We start from the raw sequence: 21,156 nt of genomic DNA on the forward strand, positions 1-21,156 counted from the left end.
ATGGTGCTCTCCGTAAATAACACAGAGTCTACTCCTCCTTCCTCTTGGGAAAATGAAGCAATTCTTGGCCCAATTGTAGGGTGCTTTTTGGAACTTTCGTAACCTTCTTTTCCTCTCTGTACATTTGCATATACCTAGTGTGTACTGTGAATGTGGGGGATGATTTCTCTCAAAAAAAAAGTATCGGGGCAGTCTTAGCTCCTCAAAGATCAACAGCCTACACAGAAGACCCAGAGAAATGAGACAATGGGGCCACGAAGCAAAGAGACAGTGGGGTAATAAGTAAAGAGCAGCATGAAGCAGCAGAGCGTCTTCCCCTTTGGAGAAGCAGACCAGTCACAGATGGACAGAGTATTACAAGATTATGCTGTGTGACAAAGTCACTACATTCCCGCAGGAGCTCCATAGGTCTAAGGCCAGATGGGATAATTTGTCTTACCCCATGACCCAGACTGTGGAATGCAACAAACACATTTTCTGGTTGGCCTCAGGCCAAATCATATCTCCTGCTTTTCTCATGTAGACGCGAGTATGCCTTTCACAGTCTGGCTCTAAATCAGCAAAGCAGGTAGATACTTGAGCAGTGACTGCTGAGTTCAGGAACACCTCACATTTCCTCTGTATCCATAAAACAAAAGTAGATTTGGTGGAGCATGGTCCCAAACAAATGATAGGGCTTCTCTGTTAAGAAAAGTTCTGAATTTGCCAGGGGGATCAAAATGCTATTTCACTTCATTGTGGTCACAGAGGACTTAGTATTGGTCATTTTGTTTGAGGAGTTCAAGCACGCTAGGGAAGTCACAAAATCCGGTTTACTCTTAGCGTGATGTAGTTTAAACATTTAGTTACCAAGAGCCACATGGAAACATGGGGAGGTGGAATTTCACACTGTGAGGTCAGAGTTATCTTAGCTTTTGCAAGTCAAGGAGAAACTAGAGGGCAAGAGAGTCCTTGTGTCTGTGGGTAACTCCTATTGACAAAAAATAAAGTCCATTACCCCAGCCTTGGTCTGTTTCCCAAGGTAGCTCTCAGACACTAGAAATCAAGCACATGATAGTTCATCTCAGTTTACTCCTGTCAGAAGCCAAAGCAGCTCTCAACAAATTCCAAAGGACTGAGAGACATGGCTGAAGAGGTCACTGATGACATTTTCTGTCCAAGGATCTGAAGACATGTATTGTCAAGTTAGCAGTACTCCCCACATTGATCTATAGACTCAATCCTCATTAAATCCACCTTGTTTCTTCAAAGGAATTCATACGATGACCCTAAAATTCATACAGAAGTTCAAGGGACCCAGAATAGCCCAAATAATCTTGAAAAAGAAGACCGAAGTTGAAGGACTCACACTTCCCACATTTCAAAACTTTCTACAAAGCTATAGTAATTAAAATAGCATGGTACTGGCATAAGGATATATATCAGCGGAACAGAAGTGAGAGTCCAGACATAAATGCTCTCATACTTATGGTCAGTTGATTTTTGGCAAGGGTATCAAGACGATACAGGTTGGACTACAGTGCATTTACCCCAAAGATACAGATGTAGTGAAAAGAAGGGCCATATGCACCCCAATGTTCATAGCAGCATTGTCCACAATAGCTAAATCATGGAAGGAGCCGAGATGCCCTTCAACAGATGACTGGATTAAGATGTGGTCCATATACACAATGGAATATTACTCAGCCATCAAAAAGAACGATTTCTCAACATTTGCTGAAACATGGACGGGACTGGAAGAGATAATGCTAAGCAAAATAAGTCAAGCAGAGAAAGACAATTATCATATGGTTTCACTTATTTATGGAACATAAGAACTAGGAAGATCAGTAGGAGAAGAAAGGGAAGAAGAAAGGAGGGGTAAACAGAAGGGGGAATGAACCATGAGAGACTATGGACTCTGGGAAACAAACTGAGGGCTTTAGAGGGGACGGGAGTGGGGGAATGGGATAGGCGGGTGATGGGTATTAAGGAGGACACATATTGCATGGTGCACTGGGTGTTATACGCAAGTAATGAATCATGGAACTTTACATCAAAAACTAGGGATGTACCGTATGGTGACTAACATAATACAATAAAAAATTATTATAAAAAAAGACAATACAGGTGATAGGCTAGAAGGAGGATGAATGATCTTCTCAACACATGATGCTGGAACAAATGGTATCAGCATGCAAAAGAACAAAGGTGGACCCTTACCTCACACCATATACAAAACCAAACTCAAAATGGACCAAAGATCTAAATGTAAAATCTAAAACTATAAAATGCTTAGAAGAATACACAGCACAAATCTTTGTGACCTTGGACTAGCCAACAATTTCTTAGATTTGACACCAAAAACACAAGCAGCAAAAGAAAAAAAAACAAACTGAACTTTATCAAAATAAAAACTTTTCTGCAGAAACAGACATCATGAAGAGAGTGAAAAAGTAACATACAGAATGGGAGAAAATATTTGCGAATCACATATCTGATAAGGAACATATAGGTAAAATACATAAAGAAATACAACAACTCAATTATAAAAACATAAATGACCCAATTAAAAAATGAGCAAAGTATCTGAATAGATATCAGATATACAGATGGCTGAAAAAAGATATGCAGATGGCCAAACTAAATACAAAAGACGCTTAATATCATCATTTATTAGGGGAATGAAATAAAAAACTCAGTGAAATAACATTTCACACCACTTGGACGGCGAGAATCAAAAAGACAGATAATAAAAATTTTTGGTGAGGAGACAGAAACTTCATGTACTATTGGTGGGAATGGAAAATTGTGCAACTGCTTTGGGAGCAATTGCTACCAATGGTAGTAATTCTTTACAAGGTTAAACTCAGAGTTATCACACAACCCAGCAATTCCACCCCTAATTTATATACCAAACATACATATCCACACAAAAACTTGTACATGAATGTTCTTAACAGCATTTTTCAAAATAGCCAAAAAGTGGAAACAACCCAATGTCCATCAAGTGATGAATGTGCCAACAAAATGTGGTCTACCCATACCATGGAATAGTAGTCAGCAGTCAAAGGAATGAAGTACTGATATATGCTCCAATAGGAATGAACCTTAAAAACAAGCCAAGAGAAGGAAGCCAGTGGCCAAAGACCTCATATTGCATGAATCCATACAATATCAGAATAGGCAAATCTATAGAGACAGAAAGTAGATTAGTGGTGGCCTGGGGTAGGGGGGGGGGAATTGCCTTGTGGTAAGCTGGGGGTAAATGGAGAATAACTGCTAGTAAGTACTACTGGAGTTTCTTTATGATGTTGAAAATCTTCTAAAAATGATAGTGATGATGATGATCTTTAACTATACTAAAAACCACTGGATTATACAATTTAAATAGGTGAATTCTATGGTATATCTTTCTGTCTCTCTCTCTGCCTCTGCCTGTCTCTGTCTCTTTAAAGATAAATGCATACATATAAACATATGCATATATACTCTCTCTCTCTCCCTAGGCGTGTATATACACACATATAAACATACACATATACACACACGTGCACATAAATGAAGAGGTTGCTGGTTATCAACACTTATCACCACGGTCCTCTCATATAATTCTCAGAAGTCCACATTCATGCTCAGAATTAATCTTAGCCTAACTGCCCTTTCCCAGCACATTCTGGAAGAAGTCTGTGTACGGCAGAGGGTGCAGTCATGAAGAGAGCTGGAGATGCAGTGGGAAGGCATTAGTGCAAATCCTGTCTCTCACGTTTACTGACTGGGGCCTTGATCAGACACTCAACTTCTCTGTGCCTTAGTTTCTTCATCTGTAAAAAGGACAAAATGATATTTCCTACCTCACGGAGTTGCTGTGAGCCTGCTGTAAGCATTCAATAAGCATTACTTATTATTACTTCTCTGTTCTTCTTTATACACATTTTTGGTAAGAGATAAGACCACTCTGACTCCATAATTTCCTAAATGTCACATCTCTGGCTTGGAGGCATAAGATTCTTTTCTGAGTGATCCACCTTCTCAAAATATGACCATCACTACAGAAGACGCTTGGCTTGTTACTACCAGTTTCTCTTTTAGAAGACAAGGTTAAAAAACCATTTTGGAAGATAGTGAAGCACCATCAATATGGAAACAGCTTTGTCCTACAAATCTCCCTCTCTTCTCTGAATATAGGCACACATATATTTAGATATAAATACAATATATACAAATACACATGCAAACACACACACACAAAAGATGATGAATGAGAATTTTAAGAGAGTGTGGGTTCATTTAACTACCCCTAACATGCACCCAAGTCTCACAGTACTTGACTCTCAACTGGCATGCTAGCAGTCAATATTTTCTTTTATTTTCAGAAGAAATTGCTCATAAATATACCCAGTGCACTCATCCCAATGTTCAATAACTTCCTTGGTGCATTCCCATGTGGGTAATTTTTTCTAAGCAAGCATTTAAAATTCTATTCATTCTGTAAGGTTTTATTTTGTTTTTTAGAAAAGGCTTGACTTCAGGAAAGAAACAGAAAAGCAGGACCCCAATTTGCTTGGGCATTCGGTGCCCTCTCCTGCATCTGCTTATCATGCGCAAAAACAGGGTTAGCTTTCCAAGACCACTGTTAGTCTGATCAACTTCTAGCTGGAACCGTGAAGCCACATAAATAAGGAGAAACCTCCACCTTGTGGCTACAAAACTGGTACTCAATCATATCATGAATTTTTATGACTGAAGTATTATTGTAAGAAAAAAGAAAGTTTTCAAACTTTCATGTCTAGCAATGAATATTTTAATACTTGCATATTCACCGTATTAATATTAATATTGAATATTTTTGCCTCACGGAGGTGCACTTAGTTATGTTCTTATGGTTTGTTTCTATCCTTCTCTCCTTGGTGCTCAAAAAGGCCACAGAAGTCTCGCTAGACCCTTCACAGCAATCCACACATTCCCCCCTCTTGCCGGCCTGAATTCTGATAGTTGGACTTTCCATTAAGGCTCAAGACAACTGCTCCTGAATGTTTCAACAAGAAGTCATTTCCGGATTATAGATGAATTAGGCCTCGCAGTAATATCTCTTGGGTAAAAATGTGGCCGTGTACTGGAGGTTTTACCATTTTTTCTTCTCTGAAAAGGTGACCTGTGTGTGTTTCTCTAAAGCATCAGGGAACGGCGCTAGGTGTGAGTTGGCGGATTTCCCATTTCACGTAGTGGTCCCTGGCTCACCTGACCATCCGGGGAGGCAGCGGCAGTGGCCCGTCGTGGGGTGACAGCCATCCGCATGGCTACAGTCACAGCGCTCCGCACAGTTCAGCCCATACGTGCCATCCTGCACGGAAGACAGTGATGAGCTCATGGAGATCCACAGTTAGAGAGGACAGAGACCTCAGTCAGCCACCTCAGATCCAGGACCCTCCTCTCCCAAACACCTTTCAGCAACACACATTATAATCCCCTCTTCCCATGTCTGCTCAGTCCCCCAAATGCAGGCGGTGGTGGTTTAAAATCACTCAGACTGTAGTTGATGTCTAACATAATGGTCGGTCCTATGAATGGTGAAACCAACAGATATGCACATATGCAAATATATGTAAACATGCTCGTTAATTAGGAGAATCTTTTGTATCTTATCATAAGCCACCACTCATAAAGAATTTTGCTCCTAGGGGCGCCTGGGTGGCACAGTGGTTGGGCGTCTGCCTTCGGCTCAGGGCGTGATCCCAGCGTTCTGGGATCGAGCCCCACATCAGGCTCCTCCGCTATGAGCCTGCCTCTTCCTCTCCCACTCCCCCTGCCTGTGTCCCTCTCTCGCTGGCTATCTCTATCTCTGTCGAATAAATAAATAAAATCTTTAAAAAAAAAAAAAAAGAATTTTGCTCCTAAAGATTTTTATAAAGTAGTTCAGTGTTCCTTACGAGGCATGCTACTCATTCGTGGAAAGGGAGGACCCTAACTCACATTAAGCAGCTCTAAAATTAAAAGAAAATCATAGCGCTAATTGAATGAAGTTCATTTCTGTAAACGGCCAACGCTATGCAAAGAACCATTAGGAGAAGTGAAATTTTCTGTTGCTTTTCCCAATCAATATCCTCCTTTCCATGAAGAAGTCTCAATGACATGAGTGTTCTGCTTCGAGATCCTAAGGAAGGCTGGTGTACTTGTTGGCACACACTCCTCCCTGGTCTGTTTCTAGCGCTTACTGTTTTCACGTGTGCATCAGCAGAGACGAGCCCCTTTGTGGATGTGATCATTTAGTTTGCGGGAGGGGGATGGAAAGCTCTGCACTTAGTAACCCTGCTTTTTCATGCCAGGTCCTGATGAACTGAGGGAGCACACTAGAAACCTTCAGGGGGTGCGCAGTTACCAAGGGCAAGGAAACTGAGAACCAGCATAAAACAGGTTGTGGGTGTCTGAAAGCATCATCGTTTGACTAGAACTTACTAAAACAAACAAACAAACAAACAAACAAACAAACAAACAAAATAAGGCCCCACCAATGTTTGCTGGGGCTTTGCCACCATATGGGCCACTTAAACCATCATCGGACTTCACTGAATTTTCTAGTGCATTTAATACACACACACACACACACACACACACACACACACACACACACACACGGGTGAGATTGTGCCAGGGGTTTTGCTTCATCTACCATCAGACTGGGAGTGAAAGGTGCTCTTCAAGCCCATCTCAGAGCACTGATAATTTGTTCACTGGTGGATGAGGGGCAGCAAAGCTAACTGAACTCTGTCCTAGGGGTTTAGAGGGCATGGAATAGCCTAGGGTGGGATCCTCCCTAGTTGGGAAATGGGTTGTACTTGATGAGGTGGAAGCTCAGGGGAAAAACTGCTCCCACCACAAGGGGCCCAGTTCAGGGGTCACAGTGTCATCTTGCCTTTTCTCCTGGAGGCAGAGAATACACATCACTGAGAGAATGCTTAATGGCTCAGGACGAAAGAAATGAGATGGGAAGAAAGTCATGAAAAAGAGGGCAAGAAACGGGCCAAGGGCTTCAGAGGAAGAAAGTGAAATCAGCACGTTATTAGAGAACGTGTGTCCCATTTGCAGCCTCTGTCTGCCTGCAGTAGACGCGGTATGGGATTTATAATGCTGACTACTGCCAAAGTAGGTCAGGGAAATGGAGCCAGCATTGAGTGAGGGAAATCTTTGGAGATTCTTGTGACTTGGGACATACTTGTGTTTAACAGACAACTGTTTCTAAACCTTTCACCACCTCGATGAGCATTTCCGCGACACCAGTCACCACCCCCTTTCAATCCTCTGCCACTTTCCACCCCAGAGACGGGAGGATTTCCATGACAATGGAGACACAATATTTGGAGAGTTGACAGGCAGACGCTGGGTGTTTGACAAATGCTGTTGACTGGCTGCCACGGAGAGATGGGTGTATAGGAATGGAGACAACAGGAAGGGTGGTGGTGGGAACATGGGCAGAGATGAAGGAAAAGAAGGGAGTGGTTCTCACAGAGCTACCTAACCAGTTACCATATCTATCCCTTTTCTGATCTTATGTCCGATTTGACTTCGAAGACCTCAATTCTTCTAATAGTTTCCTTGCGTTCACACTTGCATGCCTGACCCCAGGGACACTGCAGGGTGAGTGGACACTTTGCTCTCAGAGTGTCCCCCATGTCTTCACAGCTGGGGCACCGGCTCAATCGTACCTGGCAGGGGACTTCACACTTCTCCCCACGCCATCCAGGTGCGCACGTGCAGGTCCCATCTTGCGTGTTGCAGGCTCCCCCGTTGTGGCACTGGCAGGTCAGGTTACAGCTAAAGCCCCAAGTGCCACTGGGACAGCTGATGGAGCAGTCCACCCCGTGCCAGCCTGCCGCGACAAGAACGCCAGAGCATGGAGGAAACAACAGCAGCACAGGGTTTTCCCGAACCTCTTCAGAAACATTTTGAAGGTGCACAGCAGGGTCTGCAGCCCCAGCAGGGAGAGCAATGGTGCTGCCAAGTGCAGCCTCTGTCAGCAATGACCAAAGTACCCATAATCCATCTGTGTCACCTAATTGGTCAAGGATGCCAGGAGCAAGAGGCACTGCTGGGCTACTGGGAGAAGATACAGAGCAGGGGCACCTCTACCGTGCAGTGATACGCCATGCAGAGCGTTCAGTGTGGCTCCGGGTAGGAAAATGAAATATTTATATGGGAGGGTAAAGGAAGGTTTGCATTTGAAAGAGAAACCCCATCTTTAAAGCAAACCCAATTAACCATGAACAGTGAGTATCCAGGACCCTGCCTGTTGCAACAACTATAGATGGACACATTTTGGCCTTCACGTAAAATCAGCGCTTGGCTGCATTTCTTTTTGCGACTTCAGGGCAGTTTAGGGGCACGGATATATGTCTGCTTGCTCACTTTTACCCAAAGCCCAGAGACTTCCAGACTTTAGGAGCCGGCAGCAACTTTGGAGATCTACATGAGACCATTTCTCCTTCGCTCTCAAAAGCAGGAAAGGCCACCCTGGACGTGGGGCTGGCTGAGCTTAGTCGCTGAACATGGGCACCGATGGAGCTAGAACCCATCAAGGTTTCTTCCCTGTGACTTTAGGAGGTAACAGGATGAAGATCAGATAAAAGACTCATTCACCCACTTACCTGCCTTGCAAGTACAAGACCCATCTACAGGTGAGCAGACAGCATCGTTCTTACAGCCACAGAGAGAGGAGCAGTTTATTCCATAGGTTCCCAGTGGGCATGGGATAGAGCAGTCAATTCCCTAGACAGGCACGAATAGGAAAATGCATGCAATTTTACTGAACGAAATAAAGCCAACACAAATAAACGTAAATACATCGTGGCAATGCTAATTATACTCCCTAATTTTAACACTTGTATTTTCTAAAGTTGCTAAATGTCCCCAGTATACAAATTTTGAACATTCAAGGGCAATGCTAGCTTGCCTGTTTAGGATACTGTATTAAATGGGACTCAAAAAAGCCTGCTGCCTTCATGAGCTTCCCTTCCTAGCAAACACAAAAAAAACCTTTTGTCCTTGCTCAGACCAAGCAGATATGGAACAATAAACTATCAATTACAGTCAATAAATAAATAAACATAAATATCAACTATACATAAAATTGCAATGTTTCTAGCCTTCATTGTATAATATGTAATATGATTAGTGGGTGCAGCAAAGCAACAGAACACACACTCTGCCTATAGCACGATTCAATTTAGTATCTGACAATAAGCCTAAAACACAGAAGAGGGCTGTCAAGGATGACTGGAGGTCATCTGCTTTAAGACTAGAGGAGACTTGGGGTGCCTGGGTGGTTAAGCATCTGCCTTTGGTTCAGGTCATGATCTCAGGGTCCTGAGATCAACCCCAGGGAGCCTTGGGCTCCCTGATCAGCGGGCTCCCTCCCCGCCCCCACTCATGCTCTCTCTCTCTCTTTCTCTCTCTCTCTCAAATAAGTAAGTAAAATCTTTAAAAATAAATAAAAATAAAAACAGAAGATACTTAACACAGGCTAAATCAAGGGCTCCACCAAAGACTAGTGACATAGGTCAGAAAAACCTGTAAAGATCCCCTCAAGTCTGAGTCTTTATCACCTACTCATTCCACATTACACATTCTGGAATAATTATCAACATCTCCATCAGTTAATACAGTACTCTTTCAAAGGAGAGAAAATAATCAAAACCAACCATTTTCCTCTAAAACAAGGATTCCTAATCTGTAGCTAAGAAATTCAAGAAACTAGGCAAAATTCTGCTTGGTTGGTGCACAGGCATATTTGCAAGGTCTAGCTTCTCAAAAGCACTGAAAAACGTCCATACTGCTAACCATCACATGTAAATATGTAATAAGTGCTAACTCGGTACATTACGTGCCTTCAAATTGCGTGGAGTTAAGACAAAACCTGTTAATAATAATTACTTGGAAAAGTAATTTCTTTGTTGCCTATAGAATGTAGTAGAATAATTATGTAAGGAAAAAGTAATTATGCAAGGAACAATTATATCATATTCTATGACATATATTAGTTACATAATTAATAAGAAGGCTACATTTGTCGTTTTACCAGCTTTCCAGTCATCGTTCTAAGGTAATTACTTATGTTTCTTATTAGTACTTCTCATTCTCTTTCTTGTTAATGATGTGACAGATCTTAGCACATTCCCTGTACTGCAGGAAAGGTCCTATATGGTGCGTGGTGTCAGTATGCTCCACATCGTACCCGGCGGCTCCTTCCTCCAGAGCCACTCACTTTGAATCCTGGGGCACAGGTGCACTTCCCAGTCACACTGTCACAGTCAGCCCCATTCTGGCAGCTGCAGATCTGTTGGCAAGCTTCCCCGAAGAATCCAGGAGAACATGTCTCGTTACAGTAGAGTCCTGACCAGCCCCGCTTGCAGGCACACTCTCCAGACATGGGGTGACAGCTGAGAGACACAGATGAAAGGAGAAAGTCACTCCCGGGTGAACATGACACCCAGGGCCCATGCAAATGTTGCTTCAGCCATGAGCAGTGAATGGGTGGGTAATTCCATGCACAATAATTTAAACTTCATTCCCAGGCTTGCTATGATTTAATTAATTGGCTGAAACCCGACTGGTACCACAGAAATGTGGCGTGAAATCAGCATCATGTTCAAACCGGAAGACTATTACAACCGCTTCCTTTTGTCTGAAACTCATGATAATCTTCATAAGTTGAAAGCACGAATTCAGTAACAGGTGACCTAGATGGGAAGGGTTAAAGAACGACTCCGTCCAGTGCACAGTACCAGTACCAGATCAGTTAACCAGGGTTCTGTCCAAAGAACTCCGAAAGCAGCGACCTTCCTTGCCTGTTTCCAATCTTGATTCTCCATACCTGGTGGTGGAGCAGCTGTCTCTCTCTACCTGAAGCAGCAGCTGCACAGACAGCCCAGGCAGCCAGCTGTCACTCCGGAGCAAATGGACACATCAGCTGCGCTGAGAGGCATGCGTGAGTGAGGCTGACACAATAGGGCACTCTGTGGCACGCAAAACACATGTGCTTCTCACCACAGGAACATTTCAACAGTCGAACTAGCTCTGCTCACAATCGGAAGGTTGTTAAAGACTGTCTTCCTCCCCCGGTGGAGATAAACCCCTCCCAGTAACTACAGCCCACAACAGAATCCACTGTCTCGTCCAGACGTTTGGTAAGTGACTCTCATCCAGAGACAGTCCATCGATTTTCACTCTCCCACTACCTGGGTACCTTAGTGAAAACATACAACCTCTCCGGCCTGATGTCCGAGTCTGTCAAGGGTGGGTCTCAGCCACACGCCTGTGGGGGGCACGGTTTGCTCTCTGCCACAACTAAGCGCCTACAAGCAAAGGTCTAGGCATCTATCACAAGTATTACTCAGGGAACGTGCTATGAAGAAATACCCAAGTACCACTCTATATTGAACATGGTTTCTTGGGTATAGAAGGTTTGGATTTGAGGGGCACCTGGGTGGCTCAGTCGGTGAAGCATCTCTCATCGGCTCAGGTCATGATTCCAGGTCCTGGGATCGAGCCCCATGTTGGGCTTCCTGTTCAGCAGGGAGCCTGCTTCTCCCTCTCCCTCTGTCTGCTGCTCCCCCTGCTCATGCTCACTCTCTCATGCTCTCTCTTTCTTTCTCAAATAAATAAATAAAATACTAAAAAAAAAAGAGGAAGGTTTGGATTTGAAAGGCAAGGGTTTGAGTCTTGGATCTCCTTAGACCTACTCAGATCTACTCATCTGTTCCCTATCCTTGAGCAAACACCGGGCACCTTCATCTCAAACTTAGGCATGTCAAATACCGAGTCTTAGTTCTTCCCGTCCATTGCTCCTCAGTGTTTACTCTCAATCACCACCCCTGGAGCAGTGGCACCACCAGCCACTCAGCTGTTTAAACCAGAAAACTCAAGAGTTATTCCTGGGAACTCCTCCCTCATTTCTCATCTCCACTTCATCACTGGGACCTAACAGCCTGCCTCCGAAATATCCTGCCTGCACCCCCATCTCTCCATCCTCCCCGTCACCACACTAGCCGATGCCAAGGCCATCTAATTCAGAAAACCAGGAGAGCCTTCCGTCTTGCAAACTCTGCACTCACTCATGCCTTGTCATCTAAAAAGTAGATGTTATCCTATCATTCTCATTAAAACTCTTCAAAAACTCCCCACTACACTTAGGATAAAATCTGTGCTAATATAGCTACAGTGACTGTGTTCTTTATTGTCTGAACCAGGACATTTTAAAGAGTGAAGAGGGAGTTATTAGGACAACAGGTCCTAATCCAAACAGTCCCTGTGACCCTAGACATAAAGTCACCCTACATGTAGCCCACAGGCCATTGTTACCTGGCCACTGCCCACTTCCCAACCTCTTCTCTAGTCAATCAGTCTCTCTTTATTACCATGCTCAACTACAATGGATTTCTTTTTGTTGGGAAAGGCACTGAGTGTTGCCAATATGAAGGCATCACACGGGCTATTCCATTTGCCTAGCATACTGTTTCCCCATTCTTTGTCTGGGCCTCTTCATTTTACCCATGTCTTCCTTCCCCTCTAAACCTCAAGCTCTGTGAAGGCAAGAATTGGGCATGTTTCGTGACCTGCCCCCGGCCCAGAGTGGGCGCACAGCAAACACTGAGTGAGTTAGGGAAAACAGCAGTTGATGGACAAGGGGATCTGACTCTGAAGTCTTGCTTTCCCACATGGATCTGCTTCCCCCCATGTCTCTGAGTCATCCAGCGGCACTGAATGATAATCTGTACATCTGCACAGAAAGGCAAGATTCGCCCTAGAATTCGTTTCTAAAATGTCAAAGTTGTGGCTGGAAGGGACCCACTCTGAATTGCCGGGAATACCCACATGACGTTTCTGGTGATACTGTAAGTCAACGCACAGGCTAGAAGCTAGCAGTTACCGAGCACTGAGCATGGCTTAACGTCATGCTCAGGAATCCGCGCCCCTTATTTCGTCTAATCCTCACAAGCCATTCTAAGTGTTGGGTATCATCCCACTTTATAAATCAGGCAAAACCGACCTAGAAAAAGTAATTAATTCAAAGCCCAACACAGGTACTAGCAGAATCAAACCTGAACCTAGATTTATTTGTTTTTTACACCAAAGAAAAAGGAAGCTTGGTTGCAGCTTTCTAGGAGGGCTAGATATGAAAAAGAATGGCTAAAATTTAGTGTTTAGCACCGATCAATGGGTTATAGCAGGACCAATAAAAGCCTGTATTGTACAAAAGCAGAGACAAATTTAAATTTATTTCAGAAAGTCCTACATTTGAGAAAGGGAGAAGAAATATTTTGTGTGGATTGGTTAAAGTAGTTTGACTTACTTTGACATACTATTTTAAAAAGGACATCTTTTAGTAGAAAATATTACTTTACATTAAAAAGTAGAAAATCATATTCCTGGTGTAGACACAAATGTTAAACAAAATAGACAACCCGGGCACAGGGAATTGACTGAGCTACAGGCAGACACAGAAATTGATATTCAGTACCCCCCAGTGAGTATTAGTGCAACACACTGGTTCTCAGATTGATTGACACCAAAATTAGTATTCTGCAATTTGTAATTAGATATAGGAAGCCAGAGCACTTTGGAGGCATTTGATGGGTTCTCATGCAGGCAGCTTAATTGGTAATGAGATTTACGTGTTGATGTTAGAAGCAGTAGATTGGAGGGTGAAGGGTAATACACTCCTACACATTTTCTTTCTAGAGAACAGATTGCTTTCTGTATATGAAAATAGGATGATACACACATAGGAATACCTATCACTTCATACGCATATATAACTAGATATAAACATTCTAGTAAATTTTTCAATTTAAGAGTTAAATTATCATAAGAGTCCAATACAATATTGGCTAAAATACAATGAGTCATTGAACTTCCTTTTATTCATTTCCTTAGGTGTTATTAATGCTCAAATGTAATGACAATTACATGGCATTTGCAAATAGGCACATGCTGATTGCCCACAGCTATTAAATGTCCTTATTACAAGAGCTAATATACATCTCCCATGTGGAATCTTAATAAATCTCGAATTCTGTTTTGCTGTTCAAAACCATTTCCACCATAAAACTTAGTTTTTGGCTGAAAAGTACAGGTCACGGTAAGTGTCTTCAGGCTCTATAATAGTACTATGATTGGAAACACAAAATTTCTAAATTTATTTAACTTCATGTCAACCCTATGATAAATTGCAAAAGTAAAAATGGCTACAAAATCTCGGTAACTCCTCCTATTGGGAGGTGGAGTGTATTGAAACCGTAGTTGGTTGTGTGACCTGTTTTGTCCACAAGGACAACAGCAAACACTACATAACCAACCGTTTGAAACATGTTTGCATGTTGGCACTTGCTCTGTCTCTTGCTGCTTTTGGAAGCGAGTCATCATGCAAGGAAGCCCAGGTTAACGTGCTAGCTGCTACAGACATGTGGCGTAGGAAACCATCGACGGGCCAAATGCTGGACAAGTGAAGGAGGAATTCTAGAACCAGTCTACTGCTAGCTGATCTGCCAGCTGAATACAGAGAGGAAAAGAGAAGAGCCACCAAGCTGAGCCCAGTCAGAGAGTCAAGCAAAAAACCAACTACTAATCAATAATCATTGTTTTATACCACTGTTTGCGGTGTTTTTTTTTTTTTTAACGCGCAGAAGCTAACAGATACAAACCCCCAACCCGATATGTGGCTGCACTGTCTGTCAATATGTACATTCATATAACTCAATGTTTACTTAAAGACAATATAAACTTGCAGTCTGCTTTGCATAAGTTATCTCAGTAGCTAAAATGAAAGTTTTTAGAATAAATACACATCATGAATCATGTAATAGCGAGCTCCACTTGTTTGATTAAATGGTAAAATGAACAAGCTAGATTTTCAATTAATACAAAGATTCTATGCCTTTTGGTTCAAAGGAATCTTGTTTTTCCAGTAATTTTACAATGAAGTTTAAGGTACAAGAATCAGGCAGATGGCTCTGATTGTGAATTCAACAATACAGAGTCATATCAACACTGAATGGTTTTGGAAGAAATTTGCAAAAGCTAATTTTAATTTTTAAATGTAAAAAAATTATTTATTTATTTATTTATTTATTTATTTATTTATTTATTTATTTATTGCAAAAGCTAATTTTTAGAACTGGCTTTCAGGGAAACACTTCATAGGTCAACTGTTTTTAATCTGATTATTTGTCATACAGTATTAGTCAGATTTTAGTGTTCCTTTGATCTATGTGATTGTCAAATAATTTCCCGTAATTCTTTGGTAAAGCATACATGCTTAGGTACATGTGACCTATGTCAAAATTATCATGGTATTGATGCCAGTCAAGTAACTGTCCACTGGGACCTTGCCACTATGAACATGGTACCCAGTTCCAACAAAACCAACATTCTCTCTGCGTCTCCAGTTAGTTCTTCTCATAACACAGTTCCTTTGCATAGGTTTATTAATCTATTTGATGTCGGGCTGCATACAATGAAACAGCACTCTGATTATTAAAGAGTTCTTGGCTGTCACTACATGAGGCTTATCTTTTGCTGGGACAAGTCTTAAACACAGCAGGAAAGATAGTCAAACTCATGACTTGTCCCTAATCCTGCCAGCAACTTAAACATCGGAGAGTTGAAAATCAAACAAAATCCTGCAGAGATGATTCATTTTCACTCCCCAAATGTTTACTTAACCTTGTCATGTAAAGAGTGGCAATATTTTCCAATGAGGAAAACCAAAGTTGATTAAAGCAGCTTGCAAAGTTGTTTGAGATACAGTAAGAATGCACTTCTTTGCTATGTCCCAGTAAAATGTATTCCAAGCATGCGCACGTGCACACGTACACGCGCGCACACACACACACACACACACACCCCTCATGGTACAAAATCTATTTTTTTGTTCCTAACAATGGTTTAAAGAAGAGACCAACCACAGGCTTCTGCTTACATTTAACACACACACACCCCTCATGGTACAAAATCTATTTTTTTGTTCCTAACAATGGTTTAAAGAAGAGACCAACCACAGGCTTCTGCTTACATTTAACTTTGGTGGATTTGAGATTTGAAGGGGCCACAAGTTACCTTTCAGAAGCATGAACTAAGTAACAGCTGTGCTGAATGCAATTAAACAATTCTTGTAACATTTAAACTGCTATCCAACGCACTACATTTTTGTCAGACCCAACTTTTCCAGCAGTCTGCAAATGAGGTCCAGAATTCTAAGTGATAGGTATCTGGTCCTTGGGGGAGGGAGAGGAAGAAAGGGGGTGGAAAGGTATTTTCAGGGGCAGACAAGGTACCGTAGGGTGGGTGGGAACCATGGTTTCCTGTTCTTAAATTCTTCGAGAGATTTTTGAGCTAAAAGACCCCTGTGAGTTTTATGTCAGAGTAATCAATTTTGAAAACATATTTCACATGTGACAGCCACATGTGAAACACTTTTATAAGACTTCTACCGGTACACTTCCTTTCTACACAGATGTGCTGTCAAGTCAAAGATGCTGCAGTGAGAATCATTTTTGTGATATTCTTACATACTAAACTGGGCTTAACTCATGTCTCTCATTGCATCTTTGCTTCTAAGGGAATGTCACAGAATCCCTCTCTTAGGGCAATGTTCTACTAACCCCAGCAAATTTAATTTTTGGCAATGGCCATTCATTGAGAATAGAATTTAATATCCACCCATGGCCATCTACCAATTTTAATGCTTCTAACTTGGACTGTCACCCACTAAAGAAAGAAGCTGTCCATGTACTTGGTGGTTCCTCCCCAGGATGACCCAGAGGCAGGAAAGCTCTCAGGGTGGGCATCTCTTTGGCAATCCATCCTTCCGAACAGTGGACACTGCCATTCAAACTTTAACAGGGCACATCCTTCCAGGGGTGGCTGACCCTCACCTGTGAGTGTTGTCGAGGTGGCAGGGACACCGCTTGTCACATTTGATGCCGTAGAGCCCTTCTGGACACAGGCGAGCCTCACAGCGCTCACCAGCAAAGCCTGCTTCGCAGAGGCATGAGCCGCTCACGTGATAACATTTCCCTCCGTTGATACACTGGCAGGTCTCAGCACAGCGAACTCCGTACGTGCCAACGGGACACTCATCCTGGCACCTACCAAGCAGGGAGCGGGAGCAAAAGATAGATTAGGTAATGCCATGTACAAATACACAGTCCATTCAGACAGGCTTTGTGATCTATAAACTGAAAGTGTTTTTTCATTTGCTGTATTTTTTAGTGATTAACCCATTATGGGTATAAAAGCAGGAAGCTGAATTACTCTGGCAACAGGTAGTAGTAACAGCAGTATGACCTGTTCAAAAGAATAACAAAAACGAAAACAAAATAAAATTATGAACTTAGCACAGGAAGCATGTTTTACACCTAGTGGTTTGCTTGCTAAAGCTATATATATGCATATATATGTATTCAAAGAGAAAACTTCGCAGCATATTTCAAACAATGTTAACTCCCGTGGCTTTCATGGTGACATTAATATTTAATCTCAGCCATGCTTCTGCTCTTTTCAAAGCTGAGTGGCAGTAATTTCTCCTCATTTAGAAAGTTAAGGAAGAAAGGGGGGGTAAACAAAAGGGGGAATGAACCATGAGAGACTATGGACTCTGGGAAACAAACTGAGGGCTTCAGAGGGGAGGGGAGAGGGGGAATGGGATAGGCTGGTGATGGGTAGTAAGGAGGGCACGTATTGCATGGTGCACTGGGTGTTACATGAAAGTAATGAATCATGGAACTTTACATCAAAAACTAGGGATGTACTGTATGGTGACTAACATAATATAATAAAAAAATATTATTATTAAAAAAAGCATCAAACTGGAAAGGAATAAATAAAAATGTCACTACTTGCACACACAAAAAAAGAAAGTTATGTATTTAATAAATAAAGTCCTCTGTAGATCTGGGGAAGTCAGAGCTATTGCAATCAGGTTTTTTTGATTCCACCTGGGGAACTTTTGCCAGGAGATTTATGGATAGGTAGAGTTTCCTAGCACAAAATTTTTGTTAAGAGGGATACTGTCCTCTGTTAATAAGAAGCAAGGAAAAAATATCAGGTCTCAAAAATTCACTTTATCTTTTAAAAAATGACATTAGAGTCTGGTCCTGGAGGAAGGACAGGCTCTGGATAAGTTGCATCAGGTGGGCAGCTATGCGGCTGGAAGGAACCGTGATAGAGAAGAGAAAATTATCATCACTCCACAGAATGCATGACCAGTTGTCAAGCCAGCCAAGCTTTTTTTTTGACCTGGCAAGGTGACTTCACGGAGCCTCCTGCAACAGAAGGAGCACTTCCTGCCAAAAGAGAGGGAGATGGGGTCTCGTCTAGCCGAGCGCCTGCCATAAGTATGGTACACTTTGTGGGTGGAAATCAGCAGACACTTCCCATGTGGCTCTCAAGTCACGCCAGATCCATGGTCAGAAATGTAGGTCAGCACTGCATTTTTTCAGAGCAGTATAATGCAAGCAGCAAGTGCATAATAATGAATTGAAGGATACCTAAAGGCAGTAGCAAAGGGGCTGAAAAGCAAACATTTTCCACAAAGTTTTGCATATTTTTAATCATTATGATTAGTAACAATACCAAGTTTGGATGGGATTTGATTTAAATGGAGAAAATAAATCTTGAGATCCCTCTGATAGTTCTCTGGTTAACCCTGGCTCTAGCACATAGTTAATGTGATAGAGACAAGGAAAGGGGTCTCCTGTAAACTTGGTTTCACCCGACACATAAGTGTTTTTGTCAATAGGCAAAATCTTCAAATCAGCTGCTCAACAAACCATTAGCAAAGTTCTGTAGTAACCACTTACTATTTAGCATAAAATCAGATCAGATGTGTGCTTTAAAATTACATAGGAGTATACATACTATTTTTAGACCAGAGTATTTTTTAAAAGATACTCTATTTTTAACTTGTAAGAGGCCTTAATAAGCCAAGTCACTTAGTTTATTCTCCAAAGATGCAAACTTTGGAGAAAGAAATGGCAAGGTGTAATAACTGGGCCTCGTCTTGGCTCTGCTAAAGGCTGGTGAGACAACTTTGCAGCCTGTCTGTCCAGATTTGCTTGTGATTCTGTACCAAAAAGGAAAAGATAAACAAGGTAAAATAACATTGCTTTCTCTCTCTTATATGGATTTGAAAACAAATCCAACTGTTAAGTTTTGGGACCCATGATTTTAACTTAGGAAAAAGCTTAGATCTAAAAGTGGGTGAACCGAGTATAGATCGGAAGCCTGGAAAAATGTCTGCTGCCAAATGACAGGGAAGCAGTGTGTATATTTTACCCTATCTTGGCAGAGACTTCCTTTTCTTTGGGAAAATAAAATCCATAATAGCTGGTCCTGACCCATATTTACCTTTCAAACCTATAATAAAACATACTACTAGCTTGTATTATAAGTGAGAAAAAGCCATTTGAATTTCCCTTACTAAAGTAGCCACTGCATAAAGTTTGGTTCACATTCTCATTTTTTTTCATCAAAGTTGTGCATGTAAGAAAATCCTGTTAATAACACTTTTGTCTACTTCCACGTACCAAACCAAGGTGGTAAGATATCTTTCTAGAAGTAGACTTTGAAAATAAAATCTTGAAAATAAAATCAGGAGTACCTGAGTGGCTCAGTAGGTTAAGTGCCTGCCTTCACCTCAGGTCATGATCCCGGAGTCCTGGGATCAAGCCCTGCATCAGGCTCCCTGCTCAGGGAGTCTGCTTCTCCCTCTTCCTCTGCCTTCCACCCCCAGCTCATGCTCTCTCACGGGCACATGCAATCTTTCTCAAATAAATAAAAAGAAAAAAACCTTAAAAAAATAAAAAAGGAAAAAAGCAATCATGAAGCAGTTTATACCTTTCCGAGGTTAGCAGAATTAAAAGTCTTTGTCAAACAGACTTGTTTACATTTTTGGCTCCTTTATCCAAAAGAAGCATCATTTCTCAGTGAATTTTATGTCCTTAATGTTGTTTTTGTGGTCCCAGGCAGAACAACAATAACAACAACAAAAAGCTATCTAGGAACTAGTGAAAGAGGTAATACATTTTCTTACGAGAGAAGGCAGAGAGATTGATGCAGAACAAAAAATATCAGCCACGGTAGAAATATGGAAATTTGGAGTTTACATATATATTTTTTATTTTTGGTTTTGAATAATGCTCTGGAATTGGAAAAAAATGGATAAGCTTTAAGTAGAGATAATATGACACCTGCTCCCACACCAGGGTCACAGGCTTGTTTTAATACCATTTTGATTATGATGTTGCATCTTATTACAAATGGATGGAAAAGGAAGTGATTTAACATATAAGTGGTGGCAGCTCCTTTCTCTCTGGTCCTTTTGAGCATGTCCCTCCCCAGAGTGCCTGGAATAACTGGGCCAAACCATGATTTAGGGTGAAAGAATCACATTCCTCATTAAACTTGGGATCGATGGATCAGCTGCCTGCCTTTCAAGCATCTGGAACTACTGCTCTGGGGAAAATAGAAAAAGTGCTGGAAAACAGCCAACTTTTCCACAATGCTAGATCCCGGAAAGTTTCCCCCTTGGAGACGAATGCTGCATCCCCCAAATTCCTGTCTGTCATTTCTGACTTTGCCTCCTTTGACCCACATTCCTTCTTCACTTGCAGGTTCTATGGAACACAGGCATGGCCGGACAGTCCTGCCTTCGCCTTAAAGGGAGCATGACCATGACAGAGGCAAAGGTCTCTCCCTCCAGCTCACTCTTAGGGAGCAGCAGTTGTATGCATGGACCCCAAAGGCCTGAGCAATTCCATAGCAACCCATTACCATGAAGAACACTCTGTTAACCCCTTCAGAGGAATTTCTGCGAGGATCTGGAAACCATCCTCTCTTCCCTCTTGCTTGGCTGGGCCACATGACATTTCTCCACCACAATGTCCGCTCAACCTTTCCACAAACCCCCATGACTATTATTTGGACATCCCACGAGCTGTTCTGCCTGCCTACTAGGTGTCTGTTTTGTTTGTTCTGTCTTCACTCTGGCTGGGAGGGCCGTCCCCACATCCTGGGAATGCTTTGCTGGCAGCTGCCTGTGGTGGTACCTGCACCTCCGGGCAGCAGTGCTCTGGTCTAACCTCAGGGATCAAGTTCCGCTGACTTCTCAAAACACGGCAACAC

The 21,156-nt window shown here is 42.2% G+C and overlaps 1 protein-coding gene across 6 annotated transcripts in view; it reads right to left on the bottom strand.

Moving 5' to 3' along the window:
• The window catches only part of MEGF10 (multiple EGF like domains 10), a 341,217-nt gene that overhangs the window by 33,139 nt on the left and 286,922 nt on the right, over window positions 1-21,156 (bottom strand). For all 6 annotated transcript variants that reach the window (XM_087862339.1, XM_045794814.2, XM_045794812.2 and 3 more), the window contains 5 exons: window positions 16,908-17,120; window positions 10,238-10,412; window positions 8,622-8,742; window positions 7,683-7,846; window positions 5,221-5,323 (listed from right to left, as the gene is read on the bottom strand). In XM_087862339.1, the coding sequence (XP_087718465.1) occupies window positions 5,221-5,323; window positions 7,683-7,846; window positions 8,622-8,742; window positions 10,238-10,412; window positions 16,908-17,120 (776 nt within the window). The remainder of the gene's footprint in view (window positions 1-5,220; window positions 5,324-7,682; window positions 7,847-8,621; window positions 8,743-10,237; window positions 10,413-16,907; window positions 17,121-21,156) is intronic.

Source organism: Ursus americanus, chromosome 5 (genome assembly GCF_024610735.1).
Source record: "Ursus americanus isolate L20-20 chromosome 5, mUrsAme1.1.p, whole genome shotgun sequence".
In the NCBI taxonomy this organism is placed as follows: Eukaryota; Metazoa; Chordata; class Mammalia; order Carnivora; family Ursidae; genus Ursus; species Ursus americanus.